Below are 20,649 nucleotides of genomic sequence, written 5' to 3'. Positions count from 1 at the left end.
GGCGCCAAGCCAAAATGTAAAAATCTTGTTCACAGTTTATCATTTATAATTAATAGATGGATTATAGCCATACTTACCCTACAGGCAAAAAGGAATGTAGAATAAGATCAAGCTTTCTCTGTTCTTGACAGAAATGTCTGAAAAGCAAAGGTATCCATGGAATGACAGCTGTGGGACGAATTATAAAGGCAAGTGCCACCACGGATGAGTACTTGACACTGTAAGCAAGGAAAATGTGTTATCAAAACAAGTGGGAAATTACTTTTGAAATTATCTACTATTTACACTGTAATATGCATTTTCCTTTTGATGCGTATATAAATAGTTATGTGAACTTTGGCAGTTATTTATGCTTTCTGAGTCTTTACCTCAGAAAAGCATAAATTAAGTTTGTGCCTCTTATCTGTAAAAAGAGGTAATATCTAAAGTATTTTCCAGCACTAATATCCTAATTCCAGTATTTTCAAGAATTCAAGTTATATGTCTTAATGCCTCGTGTGCTGAAAAGTATACTAACTTTTCACTTTACAACTTTGCCAATTATTTTCTTTGCAGAAAAGTGGACAGTTTTCCCTAAGGAGCTATAAGAAAGTCACACAAACCCTTTCTCTAAGAAAAAACATGCACATTTAGAGAAACATTAGGCAATGATGGGTTTATGAGTACATATGATTTTGTTTTGAAAGTAAGCTAATTTATCCAATTGAAAGATAAAATATATAAAAATTCTACTATACAAATCAGTATCATTATGGATAAAAATGTAGATTTTTGCTAACAGGACTTCTCTCAATAAATTATTGAAAGAGATGATTTGATAATTTAATCACAAGGACTACAGAGTAAATTAGCATGTGGAAAAATACTTAGCCCTGCTAAAAATTAAAGCAAGCAAAATAAAACATATGACACCATTATTACCTATTAACTAATAAATAACTTTAAATAATCCCTACATCAATGAGGCTGTAAAAGCAGGGATAACACATTTAAAGGCTTATAGAAGACAGATAAATAATCAAAATGAGAAAGGCAGACTTGGGGGGACTACAAGACTGTCTTGAAGGAATCCTGGTCCAAAATGATACCAGGATTTCCAATTTTTCAGAAGAAACCATAAATCTAGATTTCCATGTAAGATCTCCCTATTTAAAAAACTTAGTTGGGCGGTACCTATGGTTCAGTGACTAGGACGCCGGCCCCATATACCAAGGGTGGCAGGTTCAAACCTGGCCCTGGTCAAACTGCAACAACAAAAAAATAGCCAGGCGCTGTGGTGGGTGCCTATAGTCCCAGCTACTCAGGAGGCTGAGGCAAGAGAATCGCCTAAGCCCAAGAGCTGAAGGTTGCTGTGAGCTGTGATATCACATTACTCTACAGAGGGTGACAAAGTGAGATTCTGTCTCTAAAAAATAAAAAGACATTTAGGTGGCACCTGTAGCTCAAAGGAGTAGGGCACTGGCCCCATATACTGGAAGTGGTGGGTTCAAACCTAGCCTTGGCCAGAAACTCCAAAAAATTAAAAAAAAAAAGAAATACAATAGACACTGTACAAGTGGCATAAAAATGTATCTGTGGCTTAGTTTGACTTTCAAATAGCCAACTTTTGCTATAGTGAAATTACATAGAGGACTCTTAAATATATATTTCTAGTCTTGACCTTGCTCTAAATTTTCAGATTTATATTTCTTACTCCTTTTTGAATTTTTTTTTTTTGAGACAGAGTCTTATTATGTCACCCTCGGAAGAGTGCCGTGGTGTCACAGCTCACAATAACCTTAAACTCTTGGGCTTAAGCAATTCTCTTGCCTCAGCCTCCCACGTAGCTGGGACTACAGGTGCCCGTCACAATGCCCGGCTATTTTTTGGTTGTAGTTGTCATCGTTGTTTGGCAGGCCCAGGCTGGATTTGAACCCGCCAGCTCCAGTGTATATGGCTGGTGTTCTAGCCGCTGAGCTACAGGTGCCGAACCCTTTTTGAGTATTTTTAGTAATGCATAGATCACATACTGACACTCAGAATTAGTGTATAAATTTTCTATGTGACATAAATTTTCCCTCAAACCTGTTCAGTATACACTATGTAAGTAAATAGCATCACTTAGTTTCTGAGTCTTAAAAATTGGAGTCACCTTAAACAGCAGCTTCTTATCCCATGCAGCTACCTCTCTTTCCTACTTTAGCTGTCATCATTTTACTTCAAGTCCTATCACTTACCTTCTTTTTTTTTTAATTTTAATTTTTTTTTTTATTAAAATCATAGCTGAGTACGATAATGCAATCATGAGGTACAATGTGCTGGTTCCATATACAGTCTGAAATATTTTCACTGAACACTTACCTTCGTTTTTGGCACTGCTCAGAAACATTCCTTTGTTTAACAGTCATAGGCAACACTTACTGAACACTTACTTTGTAAGAAACTCTAAATTATACATTTTACTTAGATTCTCATTTCATTCTTTGGAGAGCTGTTTTATTTTCATTTTACAGAAATCAATGCTTAGATATTCTGTACTAAGTCTGGAATAGTAGTTGTCATGCTTTACTGGAAGAATGCTTACATAGTAGTCCTTTTGTACCACATGATCCTTGCTTTCTGACTCAGTCAGTGGAAGGCACCTGACCCAAGCAGCCAGTCTAAGGCTAGCCAGTGTGAAAGCTACCTCCAAATAGGGACAATGAGATTTAACAGACCTAATCAGATTTTCTCACTCTGCATGTGAGAGAAAGTTGGGCAATTGGTAGCAAGAAAAGAAGGAGATACAGATTAGCTAAGGCCCTAAAGGATGGGAGACTAAACCAGGATTCATAGACTGGGTTATAAGGTACAACAAAACAGCCCGTTCCCCAAAACTGCCTTGGATTCTGTATAAAATTCCAATTCATTTGTATGGTTGAGATTTCTACCAGGCCTGGCCACAAGCCCAAGATGCCCATTCTTCTTTTTAGTCTCATAATAAAGTCCTCATCATAGAGGTGTGAATGGTTTTTCTTGTGATCAAGAGTCTAAGGTAGAAATGATCTTATTTGATTTGATCCTCCCAACAACCATTATGTAGAAAGAATAGATGCTACCATTTTAACTAGACTCTTCACTTCTGGTTTTTTTTCTTGAAGTATATCATAAATACTGATACTATAAGAGAATTCTTTCAAAGTCAGATTTGATTATGTCATGCTTCTCCAAAGCCTCCAATGGTTTGCTATAACCCATAGAAGAAAATCCAATTTCTGGAGTAGGGCAAAGTCCCCTTCTAGCCTCATTCCTCATTCTTTTCTTCTTCTTTGCATCCTACACACTCTGGCTTCTCTGGACAATCTTCTCTGAATGTACTGAAGCCCTTTTACGGCTCTGTGTCTTTGTTGATGTTTCCTTTGCTTGACATTTGTTTTGCCAGTTTATAAGAAACCAAATCAGGTCTAAATATTTTCTATTTGCCCTTCCACCCTTTGCCTGTTCTATGTGCAGGGAGCCTGACCCGCATGGACTACATCAATGGGCTACCTTGCTTTCTGGCTTCTGACTGGTTTTGGCTAATTAGGCCAGGAGGTTGAATTAGGATTATTTATTCCCCTGGCTAACCTATCTCTTGTTGGGGCCCATTCTTATAGTTATAGCTCTGTATAGACTTCAGTAACCATTTCCTGTCTTTTCTCCTTAGGGCTTAAAGAGGATAGAGATTTCATACTATGTGTAGCATGGGGGACTGTGGTATTTCCTTATGGATTTTCCATTTTCTACACCTCTATAAACATTCCTTTTATCAAACAGTCATTAATTTCCCAGTGTGAGTATTATCTGTTTTTGCTGTAATATACCAAATGAAAATTTGTAGTTCTCATGACTCTCATGAATAATAGCATGTACTGGACATTACAATATATTGATATTTAAGATTTTCAAAAGTATGTCTTAGAGTTTTATAATAAGTACATAATTATTAACAATAATATATCTTACCTGTTCATAGACTTTGAACCTTCTAAAGGATAGTAGAAAAGAGCAATTACAGTGAGAACAGTTTCCATGGTGTTTGTAAGGGTTCTGGTACAGCAATACCATGTGAACCAAGAACACAACTGGCAAAAAAACTAGGAAAAATTATGAGTAAACATGTATGAAGTAGAGAATGGGAAAGCTTGGTATGTATTGTCTTCTATGGAAAACATCAAGCAAATCTAAATGTTAAAAAAACCACATCAAAAGTTAAAAGATTGCTAAAAGTAAGCAAGCATGCCCAAAAATGTTTTTAAGAAGTTATATCAAACACAGATCTATAGTATCAGATCTATATTTATTAATGTTAAGAAGTTTATACCTTCAGATGCATTTTTATGGCATTGAATTTGATTTAAATCCCACTCTTTGTTAATGAAAGATGTAAAACACAGATTCTTTGATATAGAATTTCTAAGGACTGATAGTCATAATTACCTTCTCCCAATCAGTATTCCTTAAACTGTCTGACAGTAGCTACACGAGTATTGTGACTGTTTTTTATTGACTTTGGTTTGGAACGTTACCCTATTTCTTGATGAAAAAATTAAGAAAAAAACAAGAGAGAAGGGAAAAAAACGTCAGGAGACATTTTAAAATTTTAATTCGGAAATGGACTAAATTAATAAACCAGTGTTTGGAAGAACATGCAAACGGAACACCACTAAGTCTACAAAACAGATGTCTTAAAGGAAACTTGTTAGTTGGGACAAGGGAATTAAACATGTGGTATTATTAGTTTCCTATCTCTTCAAATATAGTCTCAAAAAAAAAAAAAAAGGTTCCAATTTTCATGAAGTTAAAGGTTTTTCCTAAACTAGAAGAATTTCTTATTTCTGTTAAGAGACACAGCGTTGCTTTATCACCTAGGCTGTAGGGCAGTGGGGCAATCATAGCTCACTGTAGCTTCATCCTCCTAGGTTCAAGCAATCCTCCTGCCTCAGCCTCCTAACTAGCTGGAACTACAGGCTTGTACCACCATGCCCGGCGAATGTTTCTTAATTTTTATAGAAACATGGTCTTGCAATGTTGCCTAGACTGGTCTTGAACTCCTGGGCTCAAGACATCCTCCCACCACGGCCTTCCGAAGTGCTGGGATTAGAGATGGGAGACACCACACCTGGCTGGAGGCAAGATTTCAAAGCCTTCGTGAACCTTTGCCTACCATTTCATTTTGAATCTTCAGCAGTGTACATAAAATAAAAGCACAGGCCAGATGCAGTGGCTCACACCTGTAATCCTAACACTTTGGAAGGCAGAGGCGAGAGGACTGCGTGAAGAGTTTGTGACCAGCATGAGCAAGATCGAGATCCCCATCTCTACAAAAAACGGACAAATTAGCCAGGCATGGTGGCAAGCACCTGTAATCCCAGCTACTTGGGAGGCTAAGGCAGGAGATCACTTAAGCCCAAGAGTTGAAGGTTGTAGTCAGCTAGGATGGTATCACTGCGCTCTAGCCCCATCACAAACGAATAGACTGACACTATTCCTGAATCAATTAGCAAGGACTTAATCACTAAACCAATCTTTCTTTTTAATGCAGAATATAATACTTGTATAAAAATGTCCTTTCTTCAATTTATTAATAAATTATATTCTAGAAATGTGCTGGTAAATTGGTTACTTGGAATTTGGAATGTATTTTCCAACAGAAACAATATTTAAAAGGTAGTGAGATTTCTAAGTCGGCTCATAGAAGCTTATTTAATTTCGGAAAGAGCCAAGTGAAATAACAATAGTTCTATAAAACCCTCATCAGAGTATGGTTTAAATTAGAAAATCCACTTATGAATGGAAGATGTCAGGAATCTATCTACCTACCTTGAAGTAAGCCAAATGACAAAAGATAGATTTCTATACCACACTCTGTCCCTTACATGAGTCCAACTATTTCAAATATTCCAGGCAGAGGTAAAAGAGTGTTTCAAGGCAAATTTCAGACTGCACCTCAGGTAGCTAAAGGAACAGAATAAGGGTTGTAAATAGCTGAGAATTCCTACTGAGTTCTATGAAAAGTGACACAAGGACAGTTTTGAGGAGTGAAAGGGCTTCCAAAGGCTGTCTCCTAAGGTTTAGCCTTTCATAGTGTTTGAGGGCATGCGTGGCTTCCACCACCCAGGGCTTAATCAGAACAAGAGATATGACAATGTATCCTAAATATTGTACCCTCATATTAATTTGAATAAAGTAAACAAAAAAGAGTAAGAGATATGGTATATGCCATTTGCATTTTGGTGTTCTTAATTATGGAAGTACCTCAATAAATTATATGAATTTTCTTCTAAAACTATTTTGAGAATTGGTATTTCTACGTGTTTTATGCCCCTAGGAAGGAAATAACTGGCATACAGTTTCTGAAATGTTGAGAACTTACCACCCATCTTGCCACTTCCTGATTTTCTAGTTGCTTCATTAGTGAGTAAAGCCTCATGTCTGCTATAGCAGACAGAACTGCTTGGGCAAGTCTGGGAATCCAAATCTTCATTTGTTAAAAAGGAAAAAGAAGAGCATGTTAAAAATATCTGTTGGTTTATACCGAAATAATAAGTAGAGTTATCTTTTTTTTTTCTTTTTTGAGACAGTCTCAAGCTGTCGCTCTGGGTAGAGTGCTGTGGCGTCATAGCAGCACCTCCAACTCTTGGGCTCAAGAGATCCTCTTGCCTCAGTTGTTCTATTTTTTTTTTGAGACAGAGTCTCACTGTCACCCTCGGTAAAGTGCAGTGGCATCATCATAGCTCATAGCAACCTTGAACTCTTGGGCTTAAGCGATACTCTTGCCTCAGCCTCCCAAGTAGCTGGGACTACAGGCACCTGCCACAAAGCCTGGCTATTTTTTTGTTACAGTTGTCGTTGTTTAGCTGGCCTAGGCTGGGTTCAAACCCGCCAGCCTTGGTGTATGTGGCTGGTGCTGTAACCATTGTGCTACGAGTGCCAAGCCCAGTTTTTCTATTTTTTTTAGTGGAGAAGGGGTCTTGCTTTTGCTCAGGTTGGTTTCGAATTCCTGAGCTCAAGCAATCACCCACCTCGGCCTTACAGAGTGCTAGGATTACAGGCCTGAGCCTATACGCCTGAGCCACTGAGCCCGGCCTGGAGTTCTCTTTCTCCCTCTTTTTAGGAGTCTTACTTTGTTATGCAAGGACTATGTTAGCAACTTACTGCGTGGATTTAATACTTGCTTTTTTGAGACAGAGTCTTACTCTGTTGCCCTAGATAGAGTGCCATGGCATCATAGCTCACAGAAACCTCAAACTCCTGAGCTAGGGCAATCATTTTGTCTCAGCCTCCCCAGTAGCTGGGACTACAGGCGTGTGCCATCACTGGGTTAGTTTTTGAACTCCTGAGCTCAAGCAAACCACCCCCCTCAGCCTCTCAGAGTGCTGAGGTTACAGGTGTGAGCCATAATGCTGGGCCTATACTTCTGTCCTGTAAGTTCCCAACTTTTTCCTTAAGCTATAGGAGCCAGATACCCTTTTGTTGTCTTGTGACTATTCAAAGCCCTTACTGTGATACCTCATTTAGTATACCCTCTTCTCATTCTTCTCAAATGTTCTAAGCCAGCACTAACATAAGCCACATGTGCAATTTAAAATTTTACAGCAGCTAAATTGAAAAGTAAAAAAAAAAAAAATAAAACCTAAAATCCAAAACAGGTAAAATTTCATTTTCCCTACTCACTGAGCTATGGGCGCTGGGCCTCTCGCTATGCTTTTAACATTCTGTGACCTTGGTCTATTTACTTCACTTCTCTGACTCCTTCTAGCTTCAAAATCATAAAATGTGCTTAAAATGAGAGTAGGAATGACTGACTGATTACATCCTAGGACTCTCTACCCAGTCAAGTTCTAGGTAGGACAAAGGAAGTTTGGGGGGAGGAGGGGGCAAGGATTTCCTTTGTATCACAAAGTGGCCTGGTGGATTAGCTATAGGGTGAGAGCAAAGGATAGGTCTTGGTGAAATAGGGAATTTTTTTTTTTGAGAAAGAGTGTCAAGCTGGGTAGAGTGCTATGGCGTCACAGCTCACAGCAACCTCAAACTCTTGGGCTTAAGCGATTCTCTTGCCTCAGCCTCCCAAATAGCTGGGACTACAGGTACTCACCACAATGCCCGGCTATTGTTGTTGTTGTTGTTATTGCACTTGTCACTGTTGTTTTAGCTGGCTTGGGCCAGGTTCGAACCTGCCAGCCTCAGTATATGTGGCCGGCGCCCTACCCACTGAGTGATAGGTGCCACCCAAGAAATTTTTTTTTTTTTTGAGACAGAGTCTCAAGCTGTCACTCTGGGTAGAGTGCCCTGGCATCTTAACTCACAGCAACCTCCAATTCTTGGGCTCAAGCGATCCTCTTGTCTCAGTTTTTCTATTTTTAGTAGAGACAGGCGGTGTGTGTGTGTGTGTCTCGATTTTGCTCAGGTTGCTCTCAAACTCGTGAACTCAGACAATCCACCCATCTTGGCCTCTCAGAGTGCTAGGATTATAGGAGTGAGCCACCATGCCCGCCAGAATAGAAAATTTTTCTTTTTTTTAAGAAAATTTTTCTATCTTGAAGACTCACTCATTCATAATTTAACCTACTTGCTGAAATACAAAATGTCCTTGATGACCTTATATATACTTGCATATGGTTCCAGACTTTATGGATATCTTGCATAATTTGTGAACTGGTCGGTAACTCTGAAAGGAGAAAAGTGACTTCACAGCTCCTAAAGACTACATGTGTGAAGGGAGAAGCTCTGTTACTGCTGTAAATTCTCTTTCCCCATGATCTTCCCATGTAAATCATCAGTTTCACTGGTCTGACCCTCATTTCTCAATAACGGGGGATTAAATATCACTGCAAGGGGAAGGTACAACTCTGCCTTAAAACAAATACCCAGAACTTTAGTGTCTTGCTAGCCTCAAAAAAACACTTCAGGATTTAAACTCTCTTTAAAATATTCGGGCATTAGTTCTCTCCAACAGAAAATAGGGAAGACCCAAAAAATCTGATTCCAACTCAATGACAGCTTAAAAGAGCTTAAGAGTGAGGCTAGAGAACATCAATTCCTCCTCTGTATCCTCTCCTAACAACTGACCCCAGCAATTCATGATCTAGGAATTACAGTTGCACTTAACTATTGATTCTCAATTACTATACAGTGATGAAACATATAAAGTTTTCATCAAATTATTTTTTTAAGTTTTAATTTCAGTACTAAGTCCTGAGTCTTTATATGTATTTAGTCTTTTAAGCTCATATACCATGGTCTTCCACTCACAAAAACAAAACACAACACTGTTTTCAAGTGATTCCTTTAAGAAGGGAATGTACGGGTGGCGCCTGTGGCTCAGTGAGTAGGGCATGGGGCGGGTTCAAACCTGGCCCTGGCCAAACTGCAACAAAAAGAAAAAATAGCCGGGTGTTGTGGCGGGCGCCTGTAGTCCCAGCTGCTCGGGAGGCTGAGGCAAGAGAATCGCGTAAGCCCAAGAGTTAGAGGTTGCTGTGAGCCGTGTGACGCCACGGCACTCTACCCAAGGGCGGTACAGTGAGACTCTGTCTCTACAAAAAAAAAAAGAAGGGAATGTACTTCTAAAGTCAAAGTATAATAATATAGTCATTTTGAAAATCTGAAAATCCTAACAGGTTTTCTCACGGCAGGAATCTTTCATGCTCAGTCTTGTGTTTTGGCACATATTGAAGAGTTACACCTCACTGTATGTCTTTAGTACCATGGCTTCCCAGACACGGCTGGATGTTACCACCAGTAGCCTTTCAAAACAAACTTTGTGGTACCAATAATATCATGTAGTTAATATATATTAATCTTTGAAAAAGGATAGAATGAATCTATTAACCATTGGTTACTTTTATTTCAACTTACCAGCAACTGAACATTGTCCTTCCCTGAAAGATGCAGAATCTTGTAAATGCTTGCAAAGATTAAGGGGTATGTGTAACCCCTCAATCTTTCTGTCCATTCCCAGGTCAAATAACCATAATTACTAATGTTAAGGACTAAATGTCAAATGGTTTTGAAATAAAACCTATTTTCATTTCTAAATATAAAAAACATTTTATTTTTTGATAATGAAGTTTTAAAACAACATAATACTGGATATTTGTATTAAAAATTCAGTTGGCCAACTAATTTGTAATGTTTTCAAAGCAAGAATATGTTTTTTACTTCCTCTGTATACTAAGCACTGTAGAAATAAACACTAGTTTAAGGCTCTGTCAAGAACATTAACATCAAGAAAAATATTAGCAGAAAATAATGATATACTTTGATTAGTTAAAACAAAATGTGCAATAGTGTCCCCCTTATCTACGGTTTTGCCCTTGGTCAACTGCTGTCTGAAAATATTAAGTTATTTGGGAGAGAAAGAAGGGGAGGGGGAGAAAAAGAGACAGATACCACATTCATGTAACTTTTATGATAGTATATTGTTATAATTGTTTTATTTTATTATTTTTCTTAATCTCTTACTAATTTATAAATTAACCTTTATTATAGGTACTTATGTAAATGAAAAGACATAGTATATGCTACCTACAGTATATATAGGGTTCAGTACTATCCTTGATTGTCTGCATCTACAGGGAGTCTTGGAATGTATCACCTGCAGATAATGGCAGGGACCCCTGTGATAGAAAATGAACACAATTCTTAGTCTGAAAAAGAAGCTACAAAGGATATCTGAAAACCATGTGATGTGCAACTTCAAGAGATTGCCAATATTCGTCCGGAACAAAACTTGTCTGCACTAAAAAGCAGTTAAATATTCGGAAAGCTATGGTAAACAACACCAGATAAATGTTTTCTCCAAGAAGATCTGAAAACAAAACAAAGCAGGTAACTGTGGCACAAAAGTCTGGCAGTTCCTCTTGCAGGACTTAAAATCTGCTGCTCTGGTTGGCCTTTTACTCAGGCTCTGTTAAGGCTCAGTAGTGAACTCTGGCCCCTTCACACCACTTTCAATGCCTACCAAGGGAAAGTTCCACACCATTAGGTGAACACCACTCCTTTTGTTTAACCAACTTTTGTTTTCTTTCTTTTTTTTTTTTAAAGAGACTCTGTCATTTTATCGCCCTAGGTAGAGTGCTGTGGCGTCACAGCTCACAGCAACCTCCAACTCCTGGGCTTAGGCGATTCTTTTGCCTCAGTCTCCCGAGTAGCTGGGACTACAGGCTCCCACCACAACCCCCGGCTATTTTTTGTTGCAGTTGGGCTGAGGCTGGGTTTGAACCCACCACCCTCGGTATATGGGGACGGCACCCTACCCACGGAGGCACAGGCGTTGCCCATTTAACCAACTTTTTTTGCAACTTATTTTATAAAGAGACTGTTAAGATAAATATTGAAAAAGGGTCTGGGTTAATTAAGGTCTTGGGCTAATTAGAAATACCATATGCGTATCTAATAAAAGAAACCAGCTAATAAATTATTAACTTAGGACACAACATTTTGTATATGTATCAAACAGTGGTATATAAAATGGTCCTCTGTAAATTTTAAACTCTCCCTTATTGATGCTTAATATACACCAGGGACTGTGTTAATTCTTTTACATGCGTCTCAATCCTCAAAACAATGCTATGGAGTATTATCAGCGCCACCTTACATAAAAGGAAACCGAGGCTCAGAAACTAAAATGCTTTGTCCAAAGTAAAAAAGTTGTAAATGACAAAACAGGATTCAAACTCAGGTCTGTTTGCTGATACCTAAGTCCTGCTCTAACCAACAAATGGACAGCCTGTAGGCTGAATGCAAAATATTTTTAAAAATTTTGAATTTAGTCGCAAACACAAATCAGAATTTATATTAAATCCTGAGTTTACAGCCTTTCAAAACCCTTTCAGATCCAGCAACACAGCTCAGCCGCCCAGTGGCTGGTGGTGAAATACAGGGCGCTCCTTGAACAGACTCTTCAGAGAGCGGCCCCTCACTCACCTCCCCGGCGCCCGGTGCTCTTCTCCTGGGAGCTGAGGTACAAGGTAGACTTTCTCTTTCGCAGCTTCATCTTCTCGTGGGATCGGTTCTGGAGAATGCGTAAAGCGAGGCTGCCATCACCGCCTTCCCGCTCCATTTCGCACCTGCTTGGGGCTCAGCTGAGAACCTGCGGCCGCCACCTCCCTGCGGCGGAAGGAAGCTGCAGTAGCGCGCGCTGGTCTGCCACCCACTAAGTTTGGCCTCTGCGAGCAGCCGTCGCTCGCTAACGCGGAAGTCCGGGAAAGGGCCACTACCTCGCTCCAGCCCCACAAAGCGATCTCCGCGGTTTATACGGGGCGGGTTGCCCGCTGCTGCCGAGCTTCGCTGCAGACTCGTTGGCGCTGTCCCTTTGGGCCTTTCCTTCCTGTGGGATTGCTGCCGGTGTTTAGCTGTGTGGTCTCCGTGTTCCGGGGACCGACCTGCCGTAAGGAGCCGGCTCTCACCTCTGCCGGGACAGCGGGAGGCGGGGTTAGGGACGATCGTCTGGGCAGAACAGTCGGAGGGGACTGAGTGGTTATTTAATTGTTAAAATCATCTGTTCAGCATTCCACTGAATGGTTATTAATAATGGTAATGGTAATTATAATATTGGTATAACGTGGGCGGCGCCTGTGGCTTAAGGAGTAGGGCGCTGGTCCCATATGCCAGAGGTGGCGGATTCAAACCCAACCCTGGCCAAAAACCACACACACACACAAAAAAATATTGGTATAACGTTTCACTCTTTAGGTGATTTCACAAACACCTATTGAACGAGGTTGGCAATGTAGGGAGGGTTATAGCCTGTGGTGCGCTATGGACACTGAGGCTCCAGTGGTTCCTGTGGTTATTTATTTATTTATTTTTTTGAAAACACTTAGTAGCCACTGAACCAAAGCAGGTTGGTTTAAACTACATTCCAGGGATATTAAAGACAAGCTATTTTCTAGTACTGGTTTTGCCACTAATGAATATTGTGACTTCGGGGGCTGGTTTAGGAGGCCATAAAAGTATTGTTGTAATTCAGAAATCATGTTAATCCTTTACTGGGCTTTCTGCATTCACAAACATCTACCTAGTTTTTGGTGTTGGCAAGGATATTTTCCTGGAAGCACTAGGGTCTTCACTCCTCAATTGTTAAAAGTAAAGCCAGCCAAATTTCTATTAAACTTTTGTCAAAAATGAATAGCAAGTAATTTCTATTTGATATCTACTTTAAGTATCAAAGGGAACTTATAAAATCCTTTAGCTGTTTAAAAAAATTGTTTTTATTACACATTTTGCTGAGAAAACATGAATAATACAGAACTAGAGAAAAGTACTGATTCGCTGCCTTTCTCCTGCTTCCAGATCATATTCCTCAGAGGCAATCACCCTCAACTTTTTTTGGCTGTTTCTTTTAGGTGTTTTATAGTATGACTTGCAGGGGTCCTAAAACTATGGCCTGTGGGCCACATGCAGCGTGTGATTGTATTTGTTCCCGTTTGTTTTTTTACTTCAAAATAAGATAGGTGCAGTGTGCATAGGAATTTGTTCATAGTTTGTTTTTTTTTTAAACTATAGTCCAGCCCGCCAATGGTCTGAGGGACAGTGAACTGGCCCCCTGTTTAAAAAGTTTGAGGACCCCTGGTTCTCACTCCTCTCCTTTTGCTATTAAAGAGATGGTCTAAAACCAGTCTGTATAGAAGAGGATTTAGGATTTCATACCCCCTTCCTAACCTCCATTTTCCACCTTCCTTATGTATTTATATTTCTGTTTTAGTTATTAATGTATTATTATAAAAATATTGTTCACTCTAGTGTGAAGTAGTGACATAAAATCTGAATTACTGTTCTGAGTTACTGCTTTGCTTCCCATTTGCTTTGTACGCAGATCTGAAGAGGTTTCCTGAATGTGGAGTGTGACTTTCCCAAATCATCTTTGCCTTGTGCTGTGTTTGCTGCAACAATGTTTAGAAGATTGACTCTTCCACAACTGTTCTTTGCTACCTTTCTTGGAATTGCTTCAGGAATATATATTTATCAACCAATATTTGAGCAGTATTCCAGAAATCAGAAGGAATTAACAGAAAAGTTGAAATTGGCACAAGAATCAGAAAAGAAGATAAATTAATTCTCCATAGAGTTGAATTGTAATGATTGCTTAAAGTTCCATTGAAATTATACACTAACTATAATCTAGTGAAAACTTAGATATATTTTAAATATAAATAAATAATGGATAATTTTAAAAATCAGCACTGTTAATTTTTATGTTTACTGTACTTTTATTTGCCATTTTATGTCTTATCACCAAGACAATAATTTCCTTTTAAACCAAAATGAGTATTTTAGGGATATTTTGTTTTCTATTTGGGGTTTATTTTTCTAGGAATGTAGCATATGTAGAGTCACGAGGAGACAGTCTAGGTGTATGTTAAGTAACTGAGAATGGCCTTTATAGAAGTATTTGTAGATAAGTGAAACCAAGTTAAACCACCTTAGGCAGAAAGTCTCTCAATTAGCTTGGTTTAATATACTTTAGCAGTCTTTCATCCCTAGCCATTTCTTATTCCAGGCAGAATGGAGGAGTAGTCAAAAAATTGTGTAGCTCATATCAAATTGAGATTTGAGAGAGGGTAGGTGGCGCTACGTAGAGTGGCAAATATGACCCAGATCTGTTTGTTAAACCCACTAAACAACTTTGCATTAAGAATGGCGATAAGGGAGTAATTTATTATGGAGCTATTATTCATATAATTAAAGGTCTTTTTTTTAGAGACAGTCTCACTTTATCACCCTCGGTAGGGTGCTGTAGTGTCACACAGCTGACAGCAACCTCCAAGTCTTGGGCCTAATTCTCTTGCCTCCAATGAAATGATGCCATCTGTGGCCTTGAGCTTTCAGAACCAATAAACTCAGTTAAACGGCAACTTAAACAGCTTGTTTAAACTTCTTTTTGCCAATAAGAGCTTCCATTTACCCTCCCCTCTTTGGAGGCACCTGTGATTTGCTATAGCTGTGTACCCCAGGTTATGATCTTTTCTGCTTACTCCCAAATCAAAATATTAGGAGTTATTTATTTATTTATTTGTGGTTTTTTGGACGGGGCCGGGTTTGAACCCACCACCTCTGGTATATGGGGCTGTTGCCCTACTCCTTTGAGCCACAGGCGCTACCCTATTTATTTATTTATTTTTTGAGACAGAATCTCACTATGTTGCCCTCTACAGAGTGCAGTGGTGTCACAGCTCATAGGAACTTCAAGCTCTTGGGCTTAAGTGATTCTTTTGCCTTAGCCTCCCTAGTAGCTGGGACTACAGGTGCCCCCCAGAACACCTGCCTATATTTTGTTGTAGTTGTCATTGTTTGGCAGGCCTGGGCTAGGTTTGAACCCACCATCTCCAGTGTATGTGGCTGGTGCCCTAGCTGCTGAGTTACAAGCACCGAGCCTTAAGTGATTCTTTTGCCTCAGCCTCCCCAGTAGCTGGGACTACAGGCGCCCACCACAACGCCCGGATATTTTTTGGTTATAGTTGTCATTGTTTGGTGAGTCCGGGCTGGATTCAAACCTGCCAGCTTCGTGTATGTGGCTGGTGCCTTTGCTTGAGCTATAGGCGCCGAGGCATAGTAGGCATTTTGAAAAACAAGGTTTGCCACCTGTAGTCCCAGCTACAGGGAGGCTGTAGGTAAGGCTGAGGTAAGAGAATTGCTTAAGCCCAGGAGTTGGAGGTTGCTGTGAGCTGTGTGATGCCATGGCACTCTACCGAGAGCCATAAAGTGAGACTCTATCTCTACACAAAAAAAATAAAAACAAGGTTTGCTAATGTAGCTTAAGAACAAAAATATATTTAAGGTCCCAGTTAAAATAAGTCCTTAACTGAGGAACAGTACTCCCTCAAAATGGACCCTGTGTCCTTTTGCATGTCTCTGCCATTCTTTGAAAAACCTTGTATGGTTTTTCCATACAAGGAATAACTCCTTTATTGGCTCGGCGCTCATAGCTCAGTGGTTAGGGCATCGCCCACATACACCGAGGCTGGTGGGTTCAAGCCCAGCTCGGCCAGCTAAACAATGACAACTGCAACAAGAAAATAGCTGGGCATTGTGGTGGGCACCTGTAGTCCCAGCTACTTGGGAGGCTGAGGTGAGAGAATCGTTTAAGCCCAAGAGTTTTAGGTTGCTGTGAGCTGTGACTCCATCCACTCTACCAAGGGCGATATAGTGAGACTCTGTCTCAGAAAAGAAAAAAAGAAAGAAAAACTCCTTTATTTCCTGGCTCATCTATTTCTTTCCCAGACCAAATTTTCAACCAAGAAGTATAAGATCTTTTTTAAAAAAAAAATTGAAGCATGCTGGGTTTGTTAGCTCATGCCTGTAACCCCAGCACTTGGGAAGCTGAGGCTGAGATTGCCTGAGCTCACAGGTTTAACACCAGCCTGAGCAAGAGTGAGACCCCTGTCTCTAAAAATGGCCAAGTATTGTAGGCGTTGTGAGCTATGACGCCATAGCACTCTACCAAGGGTGACAAAGTGAGACTCTGTCTCCAGAAAAAAAAAAAAAAAAATTGAAGCAAAATTCACACAGCAAAGAATTAACCATTAACCATGTCAATGTGTACATTTCTGTGGCATTCAGTACATTCACAGTGTTGGGCAACTACCCCTTCATCCAGTTCCAAGACATTTTCATCACCTTAAAAGGAAACCCCATGCACAATGAACAGTCATTACCGATTTCTCCCTCTCCCCAGCAGCCTCCCCCCACTGCGCCCAGCCTCTGGTAACCACTAGTCTTTATGCCTCTGGATTTACCAGTTCCAGACGTTTCATATGAATGGAATCATATAATATGTGACCTTTTGTGTCTAGCGTTTTTCACTTAGCATACTGCTTTTGGAATTCGTCCATATTGTAACATGTACCAGTACTTCATTCTGTTTCATGGCTGAACAATGTTCCCTTGTATGGATATGCAATACTTCATTTATTCATTCCTTAATAGACATCTGTCAAGGTTGTTTCCACCTTTTGGCTATTGTAAATAGTGCTGCTATGAACACTCATGTAAAAAATGTGTTTGAATACTTGCTTTTTTTCTTAAGGATGTGACAGTATATTTTATCTTTTAGAAGCAGAGAGAGAGAGTAAGAGAGTGGGAAAAGAGAGAAAAGAGAGCAGGGGTCATGGCATGGTATCCCAAAGGAAAAAACACTGAAAACATGTTTTAAATTTTGGGGGGCATATTTCTACAAATGGTCTTGCTGGGTGATCTAGTAATTTTTTTTTTTTTTTTTTTTGAGACAGAGCCTCAAGCTGTCACCCTGGGTAGAGTGCTGTTGGCATCACAGCTCACAGCAACCTCCAACTTCTGGGCTCAAGCGATTCTCCTGCCTCCGCCTCCCAAGTAGCTGGGACTACAGGGGCCCACCAGAACGCCCAGCTTTTTTTTTGTTGTTGCAGCCATCGTTCTTTGGCGGGCCCAGGCTGGATTCAAACCCACCAGCTCAGGTGTATGTGGCTGGCGCCTTAGCTATTTGAGCCATGGGCATTGAGCCTGATCTGGTAATTCTCTGCTTAACTTTTTATTTTTTATGTTTTTATTTTTTTGAGACACAGTCTCTTTTGCCTGGGGTTGGGGTGGCATGGCCTCCATCTAGCTCACAGCAACCTCAAACTCCTGGGTTTAAGCCATCTGCCTGCCTCAGCCTCTGCAGTAGCTGGGAATACAGGCATGCGCCACCACATCTGGCTAATTTTTCTATTTTTAGTAAAGATGGGGTCTCTCTCTTGCTCAGGCTGGTCTCCAACTTCTGAGCTCAAGGGATCCTCCTTGCCTCGACTTCCAGGAGTGCTTGGATTACAGGCATGCTTGTTGAATTCTTTGAAGACTTACCAAACTGTTTGTGCACTATTTTACATTTCGGTTTCTCCATGTCCTTGCCAAATCATTCTTTTTCCCCTCCCTTCCCCTCGCAACTCCCCTTCCCTACCTTCTGGGACCTCTTAGCAGACAGACCTGGACAGAATATACATACACACATATCCATTTCTATAAAAATCCATGAGTTCTTACTGATACCTCTGATTTCAACCGTTTTAGAAATACTGGAGCTGGAATTCTTCATGTTTCAAGTAGAAGCCTGCAATGTCAGAAAGGCCCAAGGGTGGGAAGCAAGAGGTGTACCGCCACCAATTTTGTAGCCAGCATAAGAAGTGGTGTAGGGATGGTTTTAAACTGGTGTATAAGACGTGTTCAGTTTCTGTAAGAACACTCCTTGTTTTCCTCCTACCTCTCTGGACACTCTTTCCTTAGATTCCTTTTTGAATTTTCTCTGCTCATGCCTTAAATGCTGAGTGTTCCTCTGGGTTCTGTAACAAGCCTCCTATTTGCCCTCTGAGTTCACTTTCTAGACTAGTTCATTGATTTTCACGTCTCCCTGTACCCTTTGGATGATAGTTCCAGCACACATCTGCTGAACTTCAGATAAACCTACTACCTACCAAATAGCTTCACCTGGATGTTCTGTTGCTGCTAGTGTGTTAAAATCAAAACGTCCTATGGCCTATTTCACCCTCATTCCCTGTTGCAACTAGGTCTTCTTTCTTTTTTGGGAGACAGAGTCTCACTTTGTCACCCTCGGTAGAGTGCTATGGTGTCATAGCTCACAGCAACCTCCAGCTATTGGGCTTAGATTCTCTTGCCTCAGCCTCCCAAGTAGCTGGGACTACAGGCACCCTCCACAATGCCTGGCCATTGTTTGTTGCAGTTGCTGGGGCCAGGTTCCAACCCTCCACCCTTGGTATATGGGGCCGGAGCCCTACTTACTGAGCCACAGGTGCTGCCCACAACTAGATCTTCTTGCTGTTACTCATGGTTCCTCGTTGCCCAAAGTAGAAACCTGGGCATCTCGGTGGGTTCCTGCCTCTCCCTCACCCCCTACTAGTTGTGAATATGAGGTTGTGAATATGAGGTCACTTTTCATTTCTTAACCTCACCAACAGTCCTGAAAGCCCTTCTCTCACATCGGGAGCAGCCATTAAAATCATCACCCTGTATTTGTTCTCTCTAACCCTGACTTTACAATGTTATGTTTGTCTGGAAACATTATATTGAATGAATGAAATTGCCAACTACAGGTTCACCTATATGTGATTTTGTAAATTAGATATCTGGAAAGCTAACTGTATTGTAATGCAAACTGAATAGTTACAGACTGGAAGGATGATGGGAATCGGCTGAGTAGGCCTGACACAGCTGGTATTTGTAGTGAAGGGGGACACCGGTTCAGTGAGATGGGACAGAGGGTAAGGGAAGCTGGACTAAGGCTTCCAAATATTTTGCTCCGTTTAAAAGTAGAATGATTTGGCTCGGAGAGGCTTTGCCTTAGAGCCTCCCGGGCAAGCCTAAGGCTGCTGTCCAGACCTCTGGCCCACTGGAGGATAAACTTGGCGGCCTGTGAGTGGAAATCAGGCGGTGCAAGGTCCCGCAGCCCTGCAGGCCCGCGCCACATCCACTGGGTGGCAGCAGAAGCTCGCGGTTTCTCCAGACAGAGGCTGTAGTTCCTTAATGCACCGCAGTGCCCCCATCTTTTTAAAAAACGAATTGCTCTAACATTCTTCAAAATTCATAGTGATTTTACAATTTGAATCAGACCGGGGGACCAGAGACCACCTGTCTTTTCCTCCCAGAACTATATTTATTTTTTCCTGCCAGAATTTTTACTCGTTGCACCTCCTCCGCCCCTGTTTCCAAGAATCCCAGACTTTTCCGGGCTTCGGAAAGGCAGTGCCAGGTCCCTGGAGCGAGGAGCCCGAGGGGCGGGATGGGAAGGGGCGTGTGGGGCGCCCGGTGCTGATCCGGCCCTGGAAGCCGGCCTGGGGGCGCCGCCGCAGGAGCCCTCGGACTTAGGAACCCGGGGACAGTGCCACCTCACAGCCACTCAGCACCTCTGGCTACGACCGCGAACATGCCGACCTGATGTTCTGGAAAACACCTTTAGAAAATGACTTTTGGGGGAAGAAATTTGGCGAGTCACCAAATCACACCTAGCACACCGATCCTTGGGGAGTTTGCAAATGTCACCTCAAACGTCGTCTGAAAACGAAAAGAACCCACTATCGTTTCGCGCCTCCAGCATAGGGCAGTGGACACTGCTCTCGGGACAAATGAGGCGACCAGGGCCTTTTCGTGGCCGACGAGCGCGCCCGCGGCAGGTGCGGCGGCGGGGGGCGGCGCGCGAGGCGGCCCTGAGCCCGCGCCTGTCCCTCCCCACCCCCCGGCGGGCGGGAGGTGCTCCCGGAGATGACAGGAGGAGGCGGGAGGTGGAGGAAGGAGAGGAGGGCCCGCCCCCACCTCGCTAGCCTTTACGGGAAGTGATGTGGGGCCAGACGGAAAATACTCGCCAAGGACCCAAAAAGGGCCGGCAGCGGTGGACGCGGCGCGCGGGGACATAGAGCCGCGGTGCGGACGGCGCTCCCGGGCCGAGCCAGGTGAGCGCGGGCGGCGGCCGGACTGCGGGCGGCGCGCTCCGTCCCCTGCCCCCGCCGGTTCCCACCTGTCTGGGAGCTGCACCAGGTGTCCGGGGAGTGGCGGGGGCCCTGGGGCTGGGACTGGAGGCTGCGGCCCCTCTGCTCCCCGCCTCGGGGCGTCGGAGCCCGCCAGAAAAGTAGTGTTGCCTCCCCCAGGCTCCCGCGACGGACCCGGCTGATGACAGGGGTGGGAGAT

At 41.9% G+C, this 20,649-nt stretch overlaps 3 protein-coding genes across 5 annotated transcripts in view; 2 read left to right on the top strand and 1 right to left on the bottom strand.

Annotated features, from left to right (window-relative positions):
- Window positions 1-12,093, bottom strand: part of PIGB (phosphatidylinositol glycan anchor biosynthesis class B) — a 42,135-nt gene extending 30,042 nt beyond the window's left edge. The window contains exons 1-6 of the mRNA XM_053593348.1: window positions 11,926-12,093; window positions 10,672-10,807; window positions 9,856-9,973; window positions 6,374-6,478; window positions 3,964-4,094; window positions 78-218 (exon numbers count right to left, since the gene is read on the bottom strand). Coding sequence (XP_053449323.1) covers window positions 78-218; window positions 3,964-4,094; window positions 6,374-6,478; window positions 9,856-9,973; window positions 10,672-10,807; window positions 11,926-12,061 — 767 coding nt within the window. The 5' untranslated portion in view covers window positions 12,062-12,093. The remainder of the gene's footprint in view (window positions 1-77; window positions 219-3,963; window positions 4,095-6,373; window positions 6,479-9,855; window positions 9,974-10,671; window positions 10,808-11,925) is intronic.
- PIGBOS1 (PIGB opposite strand 1) overlaps window positions 1-14,692 on the top strand; it is a 45,489-nt gene extending 30,797 nt beyond the window's left edge. Inside the window, exons 1-2 of one of the 2 annotated variants that reach the window (XM_053593354.1) lie at window positions 12,206-12,388; window positions 13,817-14,685. In XM_053593354.1, coding sequence (XP_053449329.1) covers window positions 13,892-14,056 — 165 coding nt within the window. In that variant the 5' untranslated portion in view covers window positions 12,206-12,388; window positions 13,817-13,891 and the 3' untranslated portion in view covers window positions 14,057-14,685. Of the gene's footprint in view, window positions 1-12,205; window positions 12,389-13,816 lie in introns of those variants that run through there. The other variant, XM_053593355.1, reaches the window with a different exon arrangement.
- Window positions 14,693-20,274: 5,582 nt separating this feature from the next.
- Window positions 20,275-20,649, top strand: part of RAB27A (RAB27A, member RAS oncogene family) — a 95,500-nt gene continuing 95,125 nt past the window's right edge. The window contains exon 1 of one of the 2 annotated variants that reach the window (XM_053595460.1): window positions 20,275-20,414. The gene's annotated coding sequence lies outside the window, so the exon portion shown is untranslated. The remainder of the gene's footprint in view (window positions 20,415-20,649) is intronic. The other variant, XM_053595461.1, reaches the window with a different exon arrangement.

The sequence above is a fragment of the Nycticebus coucang genome, chromosome 6 (assembly GCF_027406575.1).
Source record: "Nycticebus coucang isolate mNycCou1 chromosome 6, mNycCou1.pri, whole genome shotgun sequence".
Lineage (NCBI taxonomy): Eukaryota > Metazoa > Chordata > Mammalia > Primates > Lorisidae > Nycticebus > Nycticebus coucang.
This window is presented reverse-complemented; position numbering and strand designations above follow the sequence as displayed.